Source organism: Sabethes cyaneus, chromosome 3, assembly GCF_943734655.1.
Source record: "Sabethes cyaneus chromosome 3, idSabCyanKW18_F2, whole genome shotgun sequence".
Taxonomy (NCBI): domain Eukaryota; kingdom Metazoa; phylum Arthropoda; class Insecta; order Diptera; family Culicidae; genus Sabethes; species Sabethes cyaneus.
In genome coordinates, this window is record NC_071355.1 from 247,655,085 (window position 1) to 247,669,372 (window position 14,288).

A 14,288-nucleotide genomic window follows, 5' to 3' on the forward strand; every position below is an offset into this window, starting at 1 on the left:
CGTAACGAAACTCAACTAATCTCTGCTACGGGATGGCGAAAAAACTGTATTCAAAGAAATCACATCTGTAATTTTGTGATATCAAACCCACCATCTGCTAATTTAGGTGTCGAAGTATTAAAGATATCTTGATAATATGGTAACGTGACCTAAATTAGAGCAAATCTAGCTTCACATTGCGTCTGGAATAGATGCATCAAAACACTGCCACCGTCCTGACAGCTGTCGCTCAAACCAGAACAATTATCATTTATATCACCGAAACGTAAACCACATGTCTGGTTGTGACTAATTCTGAGCTAAAATTTGAAAACCTTCACGTGAATGTGGCTGTGTTGAACCCGTGTTTAAACATAATTAGATTCCGTTTCTAGTTTCAATAACCAACCGAAAAGAATTTTTATATTTATCTAACATTTCACCGAGTAAATCGTTCTTCAAAGACTACACACATTCCCCGATGCAGATCAACTCAAGCAGGGAGGGGTCCAACTGTGTCACCCCGCGGCAGCTGCCGACCCACGCCAAGCGTTGGTGACCCTCGTTATTGTGAAATGTTTTTGATAATGTTTCAAACCACATCGCACGCACAACACACAAACTACCCTCCGGTTCCGTATGTTTCGCAACCTCGGGAAAGGAAACAGTCGTCGTCGTCGGTTTTTTTTTGTTGTTGTTGTTTGGTATGATTTCGGTTTTGCGTCTGACTCGAAGGTCCCTGGTCCACCACCCTGCATACTTCTTTCAACCTTACGGAAGCGTTCTGGAAGTTGAGCAGAAAAAAAAACCTAAAGATTTGCACGTCGAAAAAAGAGAGCGTTTTCCGAATGCTTCAACCGAGCGCTCGGTCCCACAACCCACCGCCCGCCGGGGGGAATTTATGTAAATTTCTGAATTCAAATGAGCATAACAATTTAAAGTATATTAAATATATTGGAGCAGTGGGAGGTCTTGGCAGGTTGGCTTTCGTGTTGGAATGTTTTTTTTTGCTTCTTTGGTGCGTCCCATGTGTGAAGCTCGAGAGCGAAAAAAGATCCTACTCAAGTGGCATAACGAAGCAGAAAATATGATAATTTTGCCCTGATAGGAAACTTTTCCTGTTTCGTTCGAGAACATTCGTACATTTGTGCCTTCTTTCAGTCTCTATCAACCTCCGGTAGATAGTGAAGAGTAGTTCAATCACAAAAGTGTTATTCTGTCTTATCCTCTGTAATCTATACGGAGAAAATTGCGCTCTCAACGCACCGGAGAGTAGTCAACATGAAACAAATATTCATGTCATAGTTAATTAGACTGGAGGCTCTCTACTTTGCTTCCACCCAGCTACTTCCGTCGGATGCTGGAAACAGATTGTGCTGCGTGCCGTAAGTAACCGGAATGAAAGATTTCCATATGTGATCCCCCGACCATTTACCGGAAGGATCCACAGCAGGTAAATATTAACCGAGTAATCCAGTTTTAATCAGATTCCGTGGCTTACGGGTGGGACGGGGGTCATGCTATGGCACATACTTACCGACGACCTGCAGATAGCCCTTCCGTGACCGCATCGGATCGGTGTTGACCTGGCACATGTACCAGCCCCGGTCGTTTTCCTCCACCTCCCGGATGTGCAGATACCAGGACCGGTGGTCGTTGTAGGTCAAGCTGATGCGGGGATTTTGCGTAATTACGTTGTGATGGATGGACAGGATGGTTTGCGTGTCCACCCGGACCCACGCGACCTGCAAGACAGAAAGCAAGACAGGAAATTATTGTTTAGTTTTCCATTCTGATGCATGATTTATTTTAGTCAAACATAATCATTACAAACGAACAAATTTAAATTCTTTATTTTCATCCAGCTTGGAGGGGACAAAATTTTACTCTTTACAATAAAATTATTCCCGACAAACCCCCTAACGGGCAGCGTTCGTGTGCGACTTGTGTTCTCCGTCCAACAGTTTGATTGGAGACTGACCAGAAAGTATTAAACATTCAACATGAGCCAAAAACACAATCACTCAACTCGAACCGAAAGCCGATGCTGGCAAAAAGGATCCACCCAAGGATGGATGGATGGATGGATGGATGGAGGCGGATAGTGTGGCACAGAACTGACCAGTTGTAACTGTCCGGTTTGGCAGGGTCGAGCGACATGACCGAACATGGCATCAGCAGCGTGTCGTATGTAAGTGTGTGTGTGTGTGTGGATGTGAATGGATCTGTGTTTCGCCACACAAGGTTTAGCAACTGAGGACCGTTGTTTTGCGGCATGCATACTACAAACATAGTCCGCCCGATGGTTTACCGGCGCCGCCGCCGCCTTTCCTCGTTCACTCGGTGACAATCTTATTCTGATTCGTTCGCACGAAGTTCCGAAGCCGCACGCAACCCGTTCGTAAAACGTAGAAAATCAGCAGACAGGTCGATTGGGCAGCGGGGCGGGGAGAACCGAGTAACTAGGTTTGCACTAGCTAGTAAGGGTACAATTTTATTCCATTTCTAGCATACATTATTCATACAGTGGCAAAGTTTGAATTAAACAATTTATATTATTATTCAATTTGTTATTTATTATGGCGTACATTTTGTACCGAAAGGTAGGCAGAAGTTGAATTTGGGTCAGTAGGGGAAAAAAGGAAGGCGGTTTTAAACTTCTACATGGCTCAGTGCTTCCGGTTCTCTTCGGCTTCTGATAGGTCTGACGGTCTTTTCGGGTTGGAAATTTTTAGCTAATGATAAAATCGAAATCATTCGGTGGTCGGTACTAAATTTCGTGACTGTAACTTGGAGCAATGAAGATGCTGCCGCTTGTATGGCTCATACTCGCGCAAATGAGTTGAGTTTCAGTTTCTACAAGCATTCAGTACAAGTATTTTTGCAAATGTTTCAGGGTGTTTAGCAGGCTGTAGATGACGAAATCTTCAAGGATGTTTGACGACACTCTTCGATGTTGGAATCTAAAAATAATGACGCGTCTGCTACATTTAAAAATCGATGGATGCGCCTTATCTGTGCGGACTCAGAAAGCCTGTTAGCGTTGGTAGGTTCTAGCCCAACGAATTATCTCAAGCAAATCACAATTCAAAAGGAATATTCTCAACCGACAAGCTGTACAACATGGGTAAACACCTGTGCACACGACCATGCTTGAGCACGTTATGGAAATCAACGCAATAGATCTAAAACAACAAGGGCCCGAGTACCGATCCCTGTGGAACACCAGAGGTTACAATCAGGCACGGTGTCAGTGAAACAGCACTATGCAAAGCAAAGCCTTGAGCTTAAACGTCTTTCTAAGACTTGACCCTTTTTATCGACAGACTTCACAGCCGGCTATTAGAGTACAGGACAGTTTCGGCGCTAGTGCAACAATCCTACTGACTCTATTTAGCAGCACCACCTAGCCGAGATTCGAACATACGACGGCTGGCTTGTTAGACCAACGTCGTACCTCGAAACTAACTAAGCGGTACTAAAACAGCACTATGACCAACCCCAAATCTAGCCGGCGATGAGAGATTGTTTCCAAAAGTTTGGAGAAGTCAATGAGAAACTAGAACTGCATTCTGTGTTCTATCCGCTGCTGTTGTGATATTACCATAAACTCTCAACAGGGTTTTTATTGCACTTTGATGTCTTCTACAATTAGCTTGCTGTAAAAAAAGTAGATTGTAACGGTCCAAGTACGAGGAGATTTGTGTCTTGAAAATTTTTTCTAAATGCCTTCCAGTTTGTCAGTTCCCAAGTTTTTCAGTTCACCATTTTCCAGTTGACCATTATTCCAGTTGACCATTTTTCCAATAGACCATTTTTCCAGTTGACCATCCCCGTCCCAGTCCCAGTCCCAGTCCCAGTCCCAGTCCCAGTCCCAGTCCCAGTCCCAGTCCCAGTCCCAGTCCCAGTCCCAGTCCCAGTCCCAGTCCCAGTCCCAGTCCCAGTCCCAGTCCCAGTCCCAGTCCCAGTCCCAGTCCCAGTCCCAGTCCCAGTCCCAGTCCCAGTCCCAGTCCCAGTCCCAGTCCCAGTCCCAGTCCCAGTCCCAGTCCCAGTCCCAGTCCCAGTCCCAGTCCCAGTCCCAGTCCCAGTCCCAGTCCCAGTCCCAGTCCCAGTCCCAGTCCCAGTCCCAGTCCCAGTCCCAGTCCCAGTCCCAGTCCCAGTCCCAGTCCCAGTCCCAGTCCCAGTCCCAGTCCCAGTCCCAGTCCCAGTCCCAGTCCCAGTCCCAGTCCCAGTCCCAGTCCCAGTCCCAGTCCCAGTCCCAGTCCCAGTCCCAGTCCCAGTCCCAGTCCCAGTCCCAGTCCCAGTCCCAGTCCCAGTCCCAGTCCCAGTCCCAGTCCCAGTCCCAGTCCCAGTCCCAGTCCCAGTCCCAGTCCCAGTCCCAGTCCCAGTCCCAGTCCCAGTCCCAGTCCCAGTCCCAGTCCCAGTCCCAGTCCCAGTCCCAGTCCCAGTCCCAGTCCCAGTCCCAGTCCCAGTCCCAGTCCCAGTCCCAGTCCCAGTCCCAGTCCCAGTCCCAGTCCCAGTCCCAGTCCCAGTCCCAGTCCCAGTCCCAGTCCCAGTCCCAGTCCCAGTCCCAGTCCCAGTCCCAGTCCCAGTCCCAGTCCCAGTCCCAGTCCCAGTCCCAGTCCCAGTCCCAGTCCCAGTCCCAGTCCCAGTCCCAGTCCCAGTCCCAGTCCCAGTCCCAGTCCCAGTCCCAGTCCCAGTCCCAGTCCCAGTCCCAGTCCCAGTCCCAGTCCCAGTCCCAGTCCCAGTCCCAGTCCCAGTCCCAGTCCCAGTCCCAGTCCCAGTCCCAGTCCCAGTCCCAGTCCCAGTCCCATTCCCAGTCCCAGTCCCAGTCCCAGTCTCAGTCCCAGTCCCAGTCCCAGTCCATAGGGTACCCTCCCGTACCCTATGTAAGGCTTTGAAACTTCGCTGCCGATTGTGTCTCGGCTATTTCCATTACAGAAATATCACAATAGCGTCCCCTCTTTGCAAAATTTCAGAGACTTTTCCCTTTGTTCTGAACCTAATTTATATTGATGTCCTAGAAGTAAAGTTTGAAGTAAAACTGGCAACATTTGCCTGGTATCATGAATCATAATAAGAATAGAATAATACTGAAATTTCTGGTCATGTTCATCCGCAAATTCAATGTAGAGTCCAGCTTCATATCCAACTAGCTGACCTGACAAACTTCGTATTGCCACAAATTAAACTGTGTTGTACATAAATCATGAATCTCGATTAATCGTAGTCACAATACTGAGTTTTGCAAGTTTCTGAGCAGTTCAACCTTAGATGATTCATTTTGGCAGTTACGTAACTATGAAAGCATGGGTAATTTAATATACAAATTTGCAATTTTACCTCACAGTAAAGTAGAAAACAACTCCCTCCATGGCTTAGCCAGAAAGCGGGTGATAAAGCAGATAGCAATATTTGCCGTGATTCTAGACAGAGGTGATTTCTGCGGGGTTGGGGGTGTATTTAGCTTCCGACGGCGGGACGCCGGCAAATTATTTTTAAATTTTTTGAAATTGGTTTCAAAAATTGGAAGGCAAAAAATAATTTGTGGGATGTAAGTCGAATTTTTTTTAATAAAATCAATTGTCTGTGGGCTCTACAGCTTAAACAACTCGAAAAATGAGTGTACGCGTCTAACACCAAACACCAAAAGTGAGTGTAACACCAAACAGAAATGGAAATTGAAACTATAAAACTGGCAAAAATCGCCATTTTTTTTTCTTTTCGTAGATTTTTGCATGGAAAACAATCTATACCTATAAAAATGGATTTCTGTCTGTCTGTCTGTCCCTATGTTCCTTATAGAATCGAAAACTACTGAACCGATCGGAGTGAAAATTTGCATGTAGGAGCTTTTGGTGCCAGGGAAGGTTCTTATAATAGTTATAATTATAATTTATAAATTCTTATAATAATTATAATCAAGCAGCCCCCCCTCCTAAAAAGGGAGGAGTCCTAATTCATGCCTCCAAAAACCCTCACATGCCAAATTTGTTTTAATTTGCTTGATTAGTTTTCTAATTATGCAGAAATTTGTGTTTCATTTGTATGGTAGCCCCCCTCTTAGTGGGAGGTGGGAGGGGTCTCTAACTATTATAAGAACCTTCCCTAACCCCAAAAACCCCTGCATGAAAATTTTTCCGCTGATCGGTTCAGTAGTTTTCGATACTATAAGGAACATACCGACAGACAGACAGACAGACAGAAATCCATTTTTATTGGTATAGATTCCCCTTCCAATTTCGTGTCTAATTTAATTCTTATTTTATTTACGATTTCAGGACCACTTAAACGTCTGCACATAAATAATTTAATATCCGATTTAAGGACTTAATCTAATTTCAAGTGCAATTTCAAGCTTAATTGAAACTAGTTTCAAATTAATTTCAAATTAAATTTCAAGTTTAATATCAAGTCTCATGTAATGTCTAACTCAATGTCTAATTTTCAGTTGCAATTTCATATTCGTTCTCAAAGCCATTTTAAATCCACTTTCAAGCCCAACATAATGCCCCGTTTGATGTCCAGGTTCATGTCTAATTTAATTCCAATTTCAACTCCGATTTGATATCAAATTTCAGGTCTAAGTTGAAGTGTAATTTGAAATCGAACTGAGGTCTAATTTTAGGTCCAATTTAATGTCCCATTTTAAGCCAATTCCAACGAACTAACAAACAAAACAAAACACAAAGTTGTCATTGAGAGACTCGCAAAAATGGCAAGATTTTTGTACATAACATCCGGTAGGAAACAAAAAAGGATTCCAGATAACAGTTACACTGCTGGACTGTAAGGCAAAGTCAAATCTAGTTTTACTCCTATAAGAACAGTCCAGGAAGTTCAACGAAATCTTACTGACGAAATACGTGCACATCGATATGGATAGTAAAACGCACTAGAAAATAGTTTCCAGAAAAATTTCTGAACAATAATTGGAACCTGATTCGATGCAAACTAAAAAAAAAAGAAAAGTGCGGTTTTCGAGAGGGACGCTCCACGACGGACCACTCCTCCTTTTGACTGCAAGGCGGCGTACGATTCAGTTAAACAAAATGAGCTGTGGCGAATTATGTTTAAACATAGTTTTTCAAACAGAATAGCGGGTCAAACATTTGTGGCGTTAGATAATTTGAAGCAGATGACTGGCTATCGAACTTGCAGTTCAACAGGCTTTGGAAGGTTCTATTTGAAGGACAGACGTCGACAGACGCCGAACTGTGGAAGTGGCGTACGCACATCGCAAGCAGGAAACTGCAACTGATAGGGCTTATCATGAACTCTGCCAAAATGAAGTATCATCAATGGCTGTTAAAAAGTAGAACAACCCTTCGGATGTCGGAACTGCGATGTTGAATGCTGGAGTAACTTTTGAAGTGAGCTGTGAATTAAGATCCATAAGTTGGTACCACCGGGAGGTACTCTACGGCTACCAAGCGTGGGCGTTAAAATAGAGCGTCCGAAGGACTTTTGGTATTTTCGAGCGTAAAATTCTGCGGCGGTATTTAAGAAGAAGTAGACAAAAATTTGGACTAAACCACGGCAAGCTACAATGGGCGTAGAAAGGATGACGGATGAGTGATCAGCCAAAACAATATTTTAAAGAAAACCCGACAGAGACCAATACGACTTCGAGGCTTAACGCGAACCCGTTGGATGTCCGCTGTTGACAAATGGGTAATGGAGGCGATTGGAGAATTCGATAATCGGATTGTCGCCGAGAAAGTAACTTAGTAAGTATGGCGGGACAAGGCGTGAAGGAAAAGAGCAGACAATTGGAAAAGTGGAAGGCCATTGAAGCAGCATTTACTCGGGTCCTTGTTCGCAGCTTTATGCCAAACTAACCGCAGGTCGAGCTAGGTTATAATGGGAGCCAATCGCCGGCCTCCTTGATTCAGATCTTTGATAGTCCGATCGAGTGTCTCCATTGTTCGTTTGAGTGCCATTCAAGTATGTAAAATGGTTTTGACAAGCTTTGACCAATGCTTCACAATTAGATTGGTCGAAGAAAAACAATTGTAAAACTTTTGGCACTGATGACTCCATGTTGTTTCTGGATTAATCCTGGACAACCGGCTGGTTTAATTATACTTACCACCATTATATTTTTAATTAATATCTCGACTCGAATCATGGTGTAATTATATACCGATATTTAAAACCCATTGTCACCACATGATTAATTACAATTATTTTCATCTGTGAACTGATGCAATTGAATAACCTAGGTATATCACCACAATTGAGATAAAAATCAAAGTTGAAATACTACACCATAATTTATCGGCAATATAAACCATATAATTACCGGTAATGCTATAACTGCCCTTGACCCTTATTTTGCTGTTGCGTCCTACTTACCATTGATTTAAAAGGACATAAAATTATGCAAATAATGTAGAGTACATCAGTTTTGCCAATGTTTTTACAACCTTTTCATTCGGCCATTTAAAATGCACTCAACTAGTGGATATTAACGGGAAATTAGCAGTCATTAACTTTTCGTCGGAGAGCCCAATTTCGGAAGGAGTTTTGGACCCAAAAGCTGGGTTCCGGTTGCAAAAAAGTAAATACTGCCTTCTTCTTGCCAGTCTGAACACAGTGAATATATTTTCTTGAACAGAATTTTTGTTTCAAACAAAAAAACTGCTTTTGAAATTGGCAAAATCGATGATGACTAATTTCACCTTAAATCCAAACTTGCCAACGGATTCAATGCAATGCATCAATAAAAACCTTCTCCAGCGCTGCTGATTTGTCACCCATTAGCATCTTCACCATTCACCGACAGAAAGCCCTCGAGTTGGAATAGGTGACATAGTTGATAGTGAATAAACTCCAAAGATCTGAGTAAACGATCTCGTGCATTCAATCCCACTGCACTGTAACGACGTGTGCCTGTACTGAGCTGCCAGCTGAGCTGCCGTTATACGCCATTCCCTAATGGAATCCTTCGATTTGTAGTTTCTCCTTCGCAGCCGACGAGAGTAACAAGGTACTTCAGCTCTACGTACATTTGTTCGCCTGTAATTGTTGAGCTGCACTGCTTCGGCGGAAAGTTCCACAAGTTCGTTTCGGCTTAAAGGCTAAAGTTGTTCGTAGTGACCTCTCTGCAAGTCCGCACGAGCTGCCACTATAAACAGATGTGAGTGATGCACTAACTCGAAGAAAACATAAATAGAAGGAAAAAGGTGAAATAAAAAACGGAATCGAACGATGCTAGAGTATAGTGCAAGATCCCGAAGGATGCACAGCACTCCTTGTTCCACTCCAGCCTCCTAACGACGACGGCGAAAAGCAGTGCTTCCAATTCATGCAGCAAATGTTGTTATAAGAATTTCTCAAATGAGATTTCTCCTGTTTGGTTTTTTGCTGCTTTCCTTTCTTCGATCGCTCTTTTTTCCGGTTGCCGTTCTGCTTTTTTTCCATTCCGGCGAAGAGTTTTGCCGGCGCGGCGTGTTCTGATGTTGGTCTGATTTCTTCTCTCCTGACCCCGCCGTGCGCCAGGTGGAAGTTCATCGGTTGTAAATTGATTGGAAGAAAAACATAAATAAATGTCAATTACAGATAGCGAACCGTGGCGTAATGGATGGAATACCGAAGCAGTGCGCCTTTCGCTGGCCACCGCACTGCACTGCCGGCCGTCGCGCCGTCCGTTCCGTTGCAAACAACAGCAGCAACAGAGAAGTGCAATCTCTCCTGAAACGATGCCTTGTTACGGTACCAATATCTCAACACGCTCGCTGCTGCACTCCGCTGGTTGTGGGTGTGTGGGTGGATGGGTGGATGGGTGATAGTGCTCATCTTGGACAGCTCTTGAGACCAACAGCCGTCGCTGGCGATATTGGGGGATTTGCAGTCAACACTGACAGCCAGCCAGCCAGCCAGCTAGCCAACCATCCAACCAGCGCAGTCGAAGCGAGATGCTCTTCTCGTTGATAACGAACCAAGTAATGAGCACTTTTTCCAAGAGTTTTCTTATTTGGTTGGTAGGTACTGGCCTTTGTGTGGTAGCTGCTGGTGGTGGGATAGAATGTGTGTTTTTGTTCGTTGTTTAGCAAGTTGCTCAGTCCGGTGTGGGCCGTGGTGGGTGGCAAAGGATATTGGGAAGATGTGAGCGGAATAGATTGAATGAAAGCAAATCGAATCTCATCCGTTTGGTAATTTAATCGCTGAACTAGAGAAGGGAGAAAAAAGTTGTGTAGCCAATCAGGTGGTTCGAATGTCAAATTTTCAGGTTGTGTACTGGAGTATGAAACAGGTTAATATATTAAATTTAAGAAAGGGTTACAAAAAACTAAAATTTGAGATTTAACTTATGTAAGCTGAATGAATGGGTTATTTAATTGTGATCTGACAAAATCAGTAGACGTTCTAAATCGTAAAAACTATGGGCCAAAGGCAATCAACAGAATGCAAGTCTAATTATAATTTAAATTACAGGATTGGTTTCTAGCTAATTTCCTTACGATAAAACTGAACCTTAATTCTCATAAAAATTCCCAGGAATTCCTTTATATGGAACGGGTGGCGAGGAATTAAATGCCTCTAAGGAATAATGAAAAAAAAATCACCAGATCTGGAAAAATCTTACAATTGATTTAATTAAAATGATTAATTTATTTAATGGTTAAAATACAAATAATAGCGAATGCAAAAAGTCGTATTGGTTTTTAACCTATATTTTTCATAATTCTTTTTAATGATGTTCTCAATTGGGTCTAGTAAGATTTCTGCTAATGTTGATCGAAGGGTTCTACAATGTATAAAGTCATCTCGATATGCAAGGAAATTCAGGTAAAGCTAACCTGGGAGAGGGTGAAATGAGGTAAAGTGAACCGCTGAAGAAGTCGGGAGCAAAATTTTTAAGAATTTCAGTAAATTTTATAAATTCGGAAGTCAGAGAACCATCGTAATACGCAGTTGCGAATATATATCTATGCAGGCTGCGGGGACAGCGGGGCGCTTGGTAGCGATCGGTTTTTGGCAATGGATTCCCGTTATAAATATTGCGCACAAGCTGTTTGGTTGGATGCGTTGGAAGCAGGGTGCGACTCTATAGATTAAAGCTTCTATCGATTACCGCGAACGTCCACGTCGAGATGCGCTCAATTTAGGTCATTACAAATATTTTATAAAGTTGTTGTCCTCCCGGTGTTGGGCCACAGAAGGGCGGGGAGGGGGGGGGGGGGTTTAGGCATTTTTATTTAAGGTTTAACCGTGAAAACCAAATCTATTCTTGCTTTTAATATATACGTTATTATTTTCCATGCCATTCCAATTATTTTGGACGATTTTCGGAAATTTTATTGTTTGAATTTACATTTCTGTTTCGTGCTAGAAGCCTTAACTCAACTCGTACCTACACTCATTTTTCGAGTTTTTCAGGCTGTAGAGCCCACCGACAGTTGATTTTGTATAAAAAATCAACTCATATCCTTCAAATTATTTTTTTGCCACCCGATTTGTCAAGCCAATTTCCAAGGGGGAGGGGCGGGGGTGGTTGATAAAAACTTTAAAAATAATTTGCAATGGCCTTACTTTGTAGACTCATCTTGGGATCTTGGGAGCAGACAAACAGGAGAATAAATGGAACAGAAAAGAAAGAAGAGGAAAAATGAAAACGGTAGACAAGCGGGTAAAAGAAAAACAGAATGTGTTCATAGGAGGAAGAACCAGATAACAGGAAGACAAAAACGACTAACGGAATAAAATAGGCGAAAAAGAAAAAAATAGGAAAACCGGGAAAAAGGACGAAACGGGACAGAAAACAACAAAAACACGAGACAGGAAAGGAAAGAAAACGGGCATGGAAACGGAAGAAAACAGACGGGAAACGGGATAGAAAAGAGACAAATAAGAAAATCAGGTCCGAAAAGGGTGAAGAACGGGACAAGAAAAGAAAAGGAACAGACGAAGATGAGGCAGGTAACAGAAAAAAGCGAGAGAAAAATAGAGGGAAAACAAGACAAAAAGAGGGAAGACGGGACACAAAAGAGGAAAAAGGAACGGAAAAAAGAACGCGGTATATAACAAGAGAAGTCGGGATAATAAAACGGCAAAATGGGACAGAAAAAGAACCTTTTGGTAGAATGAGATAGCACAAAAAATAAAACGAACCAAATAAAAAGGGTAAAACGAAGAAGAAAAAGACGAAAATCGCAAAGCAAAGCAGGGAACCCTGGAAAGTAAACGGCACCAAAAACGGGTTAGTCATGACAGAATAGAAGAAAAAGCGCGGTATCGAAAGGACGAAAAACGATAAGAAACAAGAAAATGATAAAAAAAAGGAAAAAAGACAGAAAACGTGAAACAAACTAACAAAAAAACCAAAACTGAAAATAAGAAAAATGGGACAGGAAAAGAAAAAAACGGTGCAATTAAGTAGAAAACCTCGAACACAAAAAAAACGACAGAAAAAGCGGAAAACGGAATGAAAAAGAAGAAAAGTGCAGGCGAAAACCAAGAAAACGGTACAGGAAAGGAGAAAATACGGAACAAAAAGTAGAAAAAATGCACTGGAAAGGAGAAAAAATATAACAGCAAAATGGGAGAGTATAAGACGAAAAATAATCCGAATTTCAAGTAGAACTTTGAAGTTAAACTTCAAGTTAAAAATGATTCTAAATTCAAGTCTTATTTAATATCCAATGTCAAAATCAATTTCTATTGCAAATACGATTTCTGATCCAGTTTCAAATCTATTTTAATTCAAATTTTCAGTTAAATTTAAACTCTAATTTTAATTCCCATTTCAATAACTACGTGAACTTCAATTTCAAGTCTAATTATAAATTTAATTCCGAATCTCATTTCAAATCCAATTTATGTCGATTTCAAGTCCAATTTCAATTTCTAGCAAAATTTCAAAACCAATATTATGTTAACCGCCCAGTTAGCTTCAAGGTGGTCTAACAAGCCAGTCGTCGTATGTTTGAATTTCTGCTTGGCGGTTATTACACTAGCCCCGTAATTGTCCTGTTATTCAATAACCGGCTGCGAAGTCTGTCGATAAAGAAGGGAAAAGTCTTAAAACCGTTTATAACCCTAGGTTTCGCTTATTTTATTATGTCAATATTCAACTTTAATTTCGAATCCAATTTGAAGTCTAATTTAATTGCAATAAAATTTGAAGAATAATTTCAAATAAAAACTTAAAGTTCAATTTTAGGTCTTATATCCAAGTCCACCTCCCAGTTGGCCTCGAGGTATGATGCAGGCCTAATAAGCCAGCCGTTGTATGTTCGAATCTCGACTGGGAGAGGTTGTTAGAGTCAATAGGATCGCAGCAACTGGTCCTGCAATTGTCCTGCATTCTAATAACTGGCTGCGAAGTCTGTCGTATAAAAACAGAAGGTCAAGTTTCGATAACTTGCTTTGCTATCCAAATCAATTTGAAGTAAAGCTTGGAGCCCAAATCAGTCCGAATACAAAGTCTAATTTAATGTCCTACGGCAAGTCCGATTTCAATACCAATTTGTAGTCTAATTTACTATACTAGTTTCAAGTCCAAATCGCGTCAGAGCGTGCCATTTGCACGCAGTGATCTAGTGTGCTCTGCGTGATGTATGAATTTGTGCAGTTTTCAGATACTAATTCAACACCCAACACAATGCGTTTAAAAAATCAAATTGCAACGAAACTGAAAGAGATAGGCGTTTCTCGGCAAATAACGAATTTTAAAACAATACTAGAGCTTTAAATTGGTAAATAAGAGTAATAAGTTTTAACACGCCTTTTTAGGACAAATTTGATAAAAAAGCCTTGAGAAACACTTATTTCAAAGCTTTTTGCTTCTAAAAAGTTATGACCGACGTTTGTCACGTGCGTAGAAGATTTTTTTGCGTCAAATGTGATCCTCTATCACCCCCTGAAATATCAGCACTAGCCTATCTAACACTCTAACATCTAACACTGTATATAGATCATGAGTAGTGAGTGTAGTGAGAAGCGAACAGTGAGAAGTGTGAACTGAGATGCGAGTTACGAGTAGTGTGAAATGATATGCGAAAAACGAAAAGTGATAAGTGAAAAGCCAAAAGTGAAATCTAACGAATATATAGTGAGAAACGAGAATTGAGAAGTAATAAATGAGAAGTCAGTAGTGACAAATGAGGAAAGAGAACCAAGAAGCAAGAAGAAAGTAATATGAAGTAAGAAGTAAAAAGTTAGAAACAAGAAGTAAGAATATAGAAGCAATAAAAGTAAGAAGTAAGAAGTAGGAAGTAAGAAATGGAAAGTAAGTAGTAAGTAGTAGAAAGTATAAAGTAAGAAGTTAGAAGTAGCATCGCGCAATGATAGTTGTACGGCAT

At 41.8% G+C, this 14,288-nt stretch overlaps 1 protein-coding gene across 1 annotated transcript in view; it reads right to left on the reverse strand.

The window, feature by feature from the left end:
• LOC128741031 (uncharacterized) overlaps positions 1-14,288 on the reverse strand; it is a 160,341-nt gene that overhangs the window by 67,031 nt on the left and 79,022 nt on the right. The window contains exon 7 of the mRNA XM_053836607.1: positions 1,517-1,724. Within this exon, the coding sequence (XP_053692582.1) occupies positions 1,517-1,724 (208 nt within the window). The remainder of the gene's footprint in view (positions 1-1,516; positions 1,725-14,288) is intronic.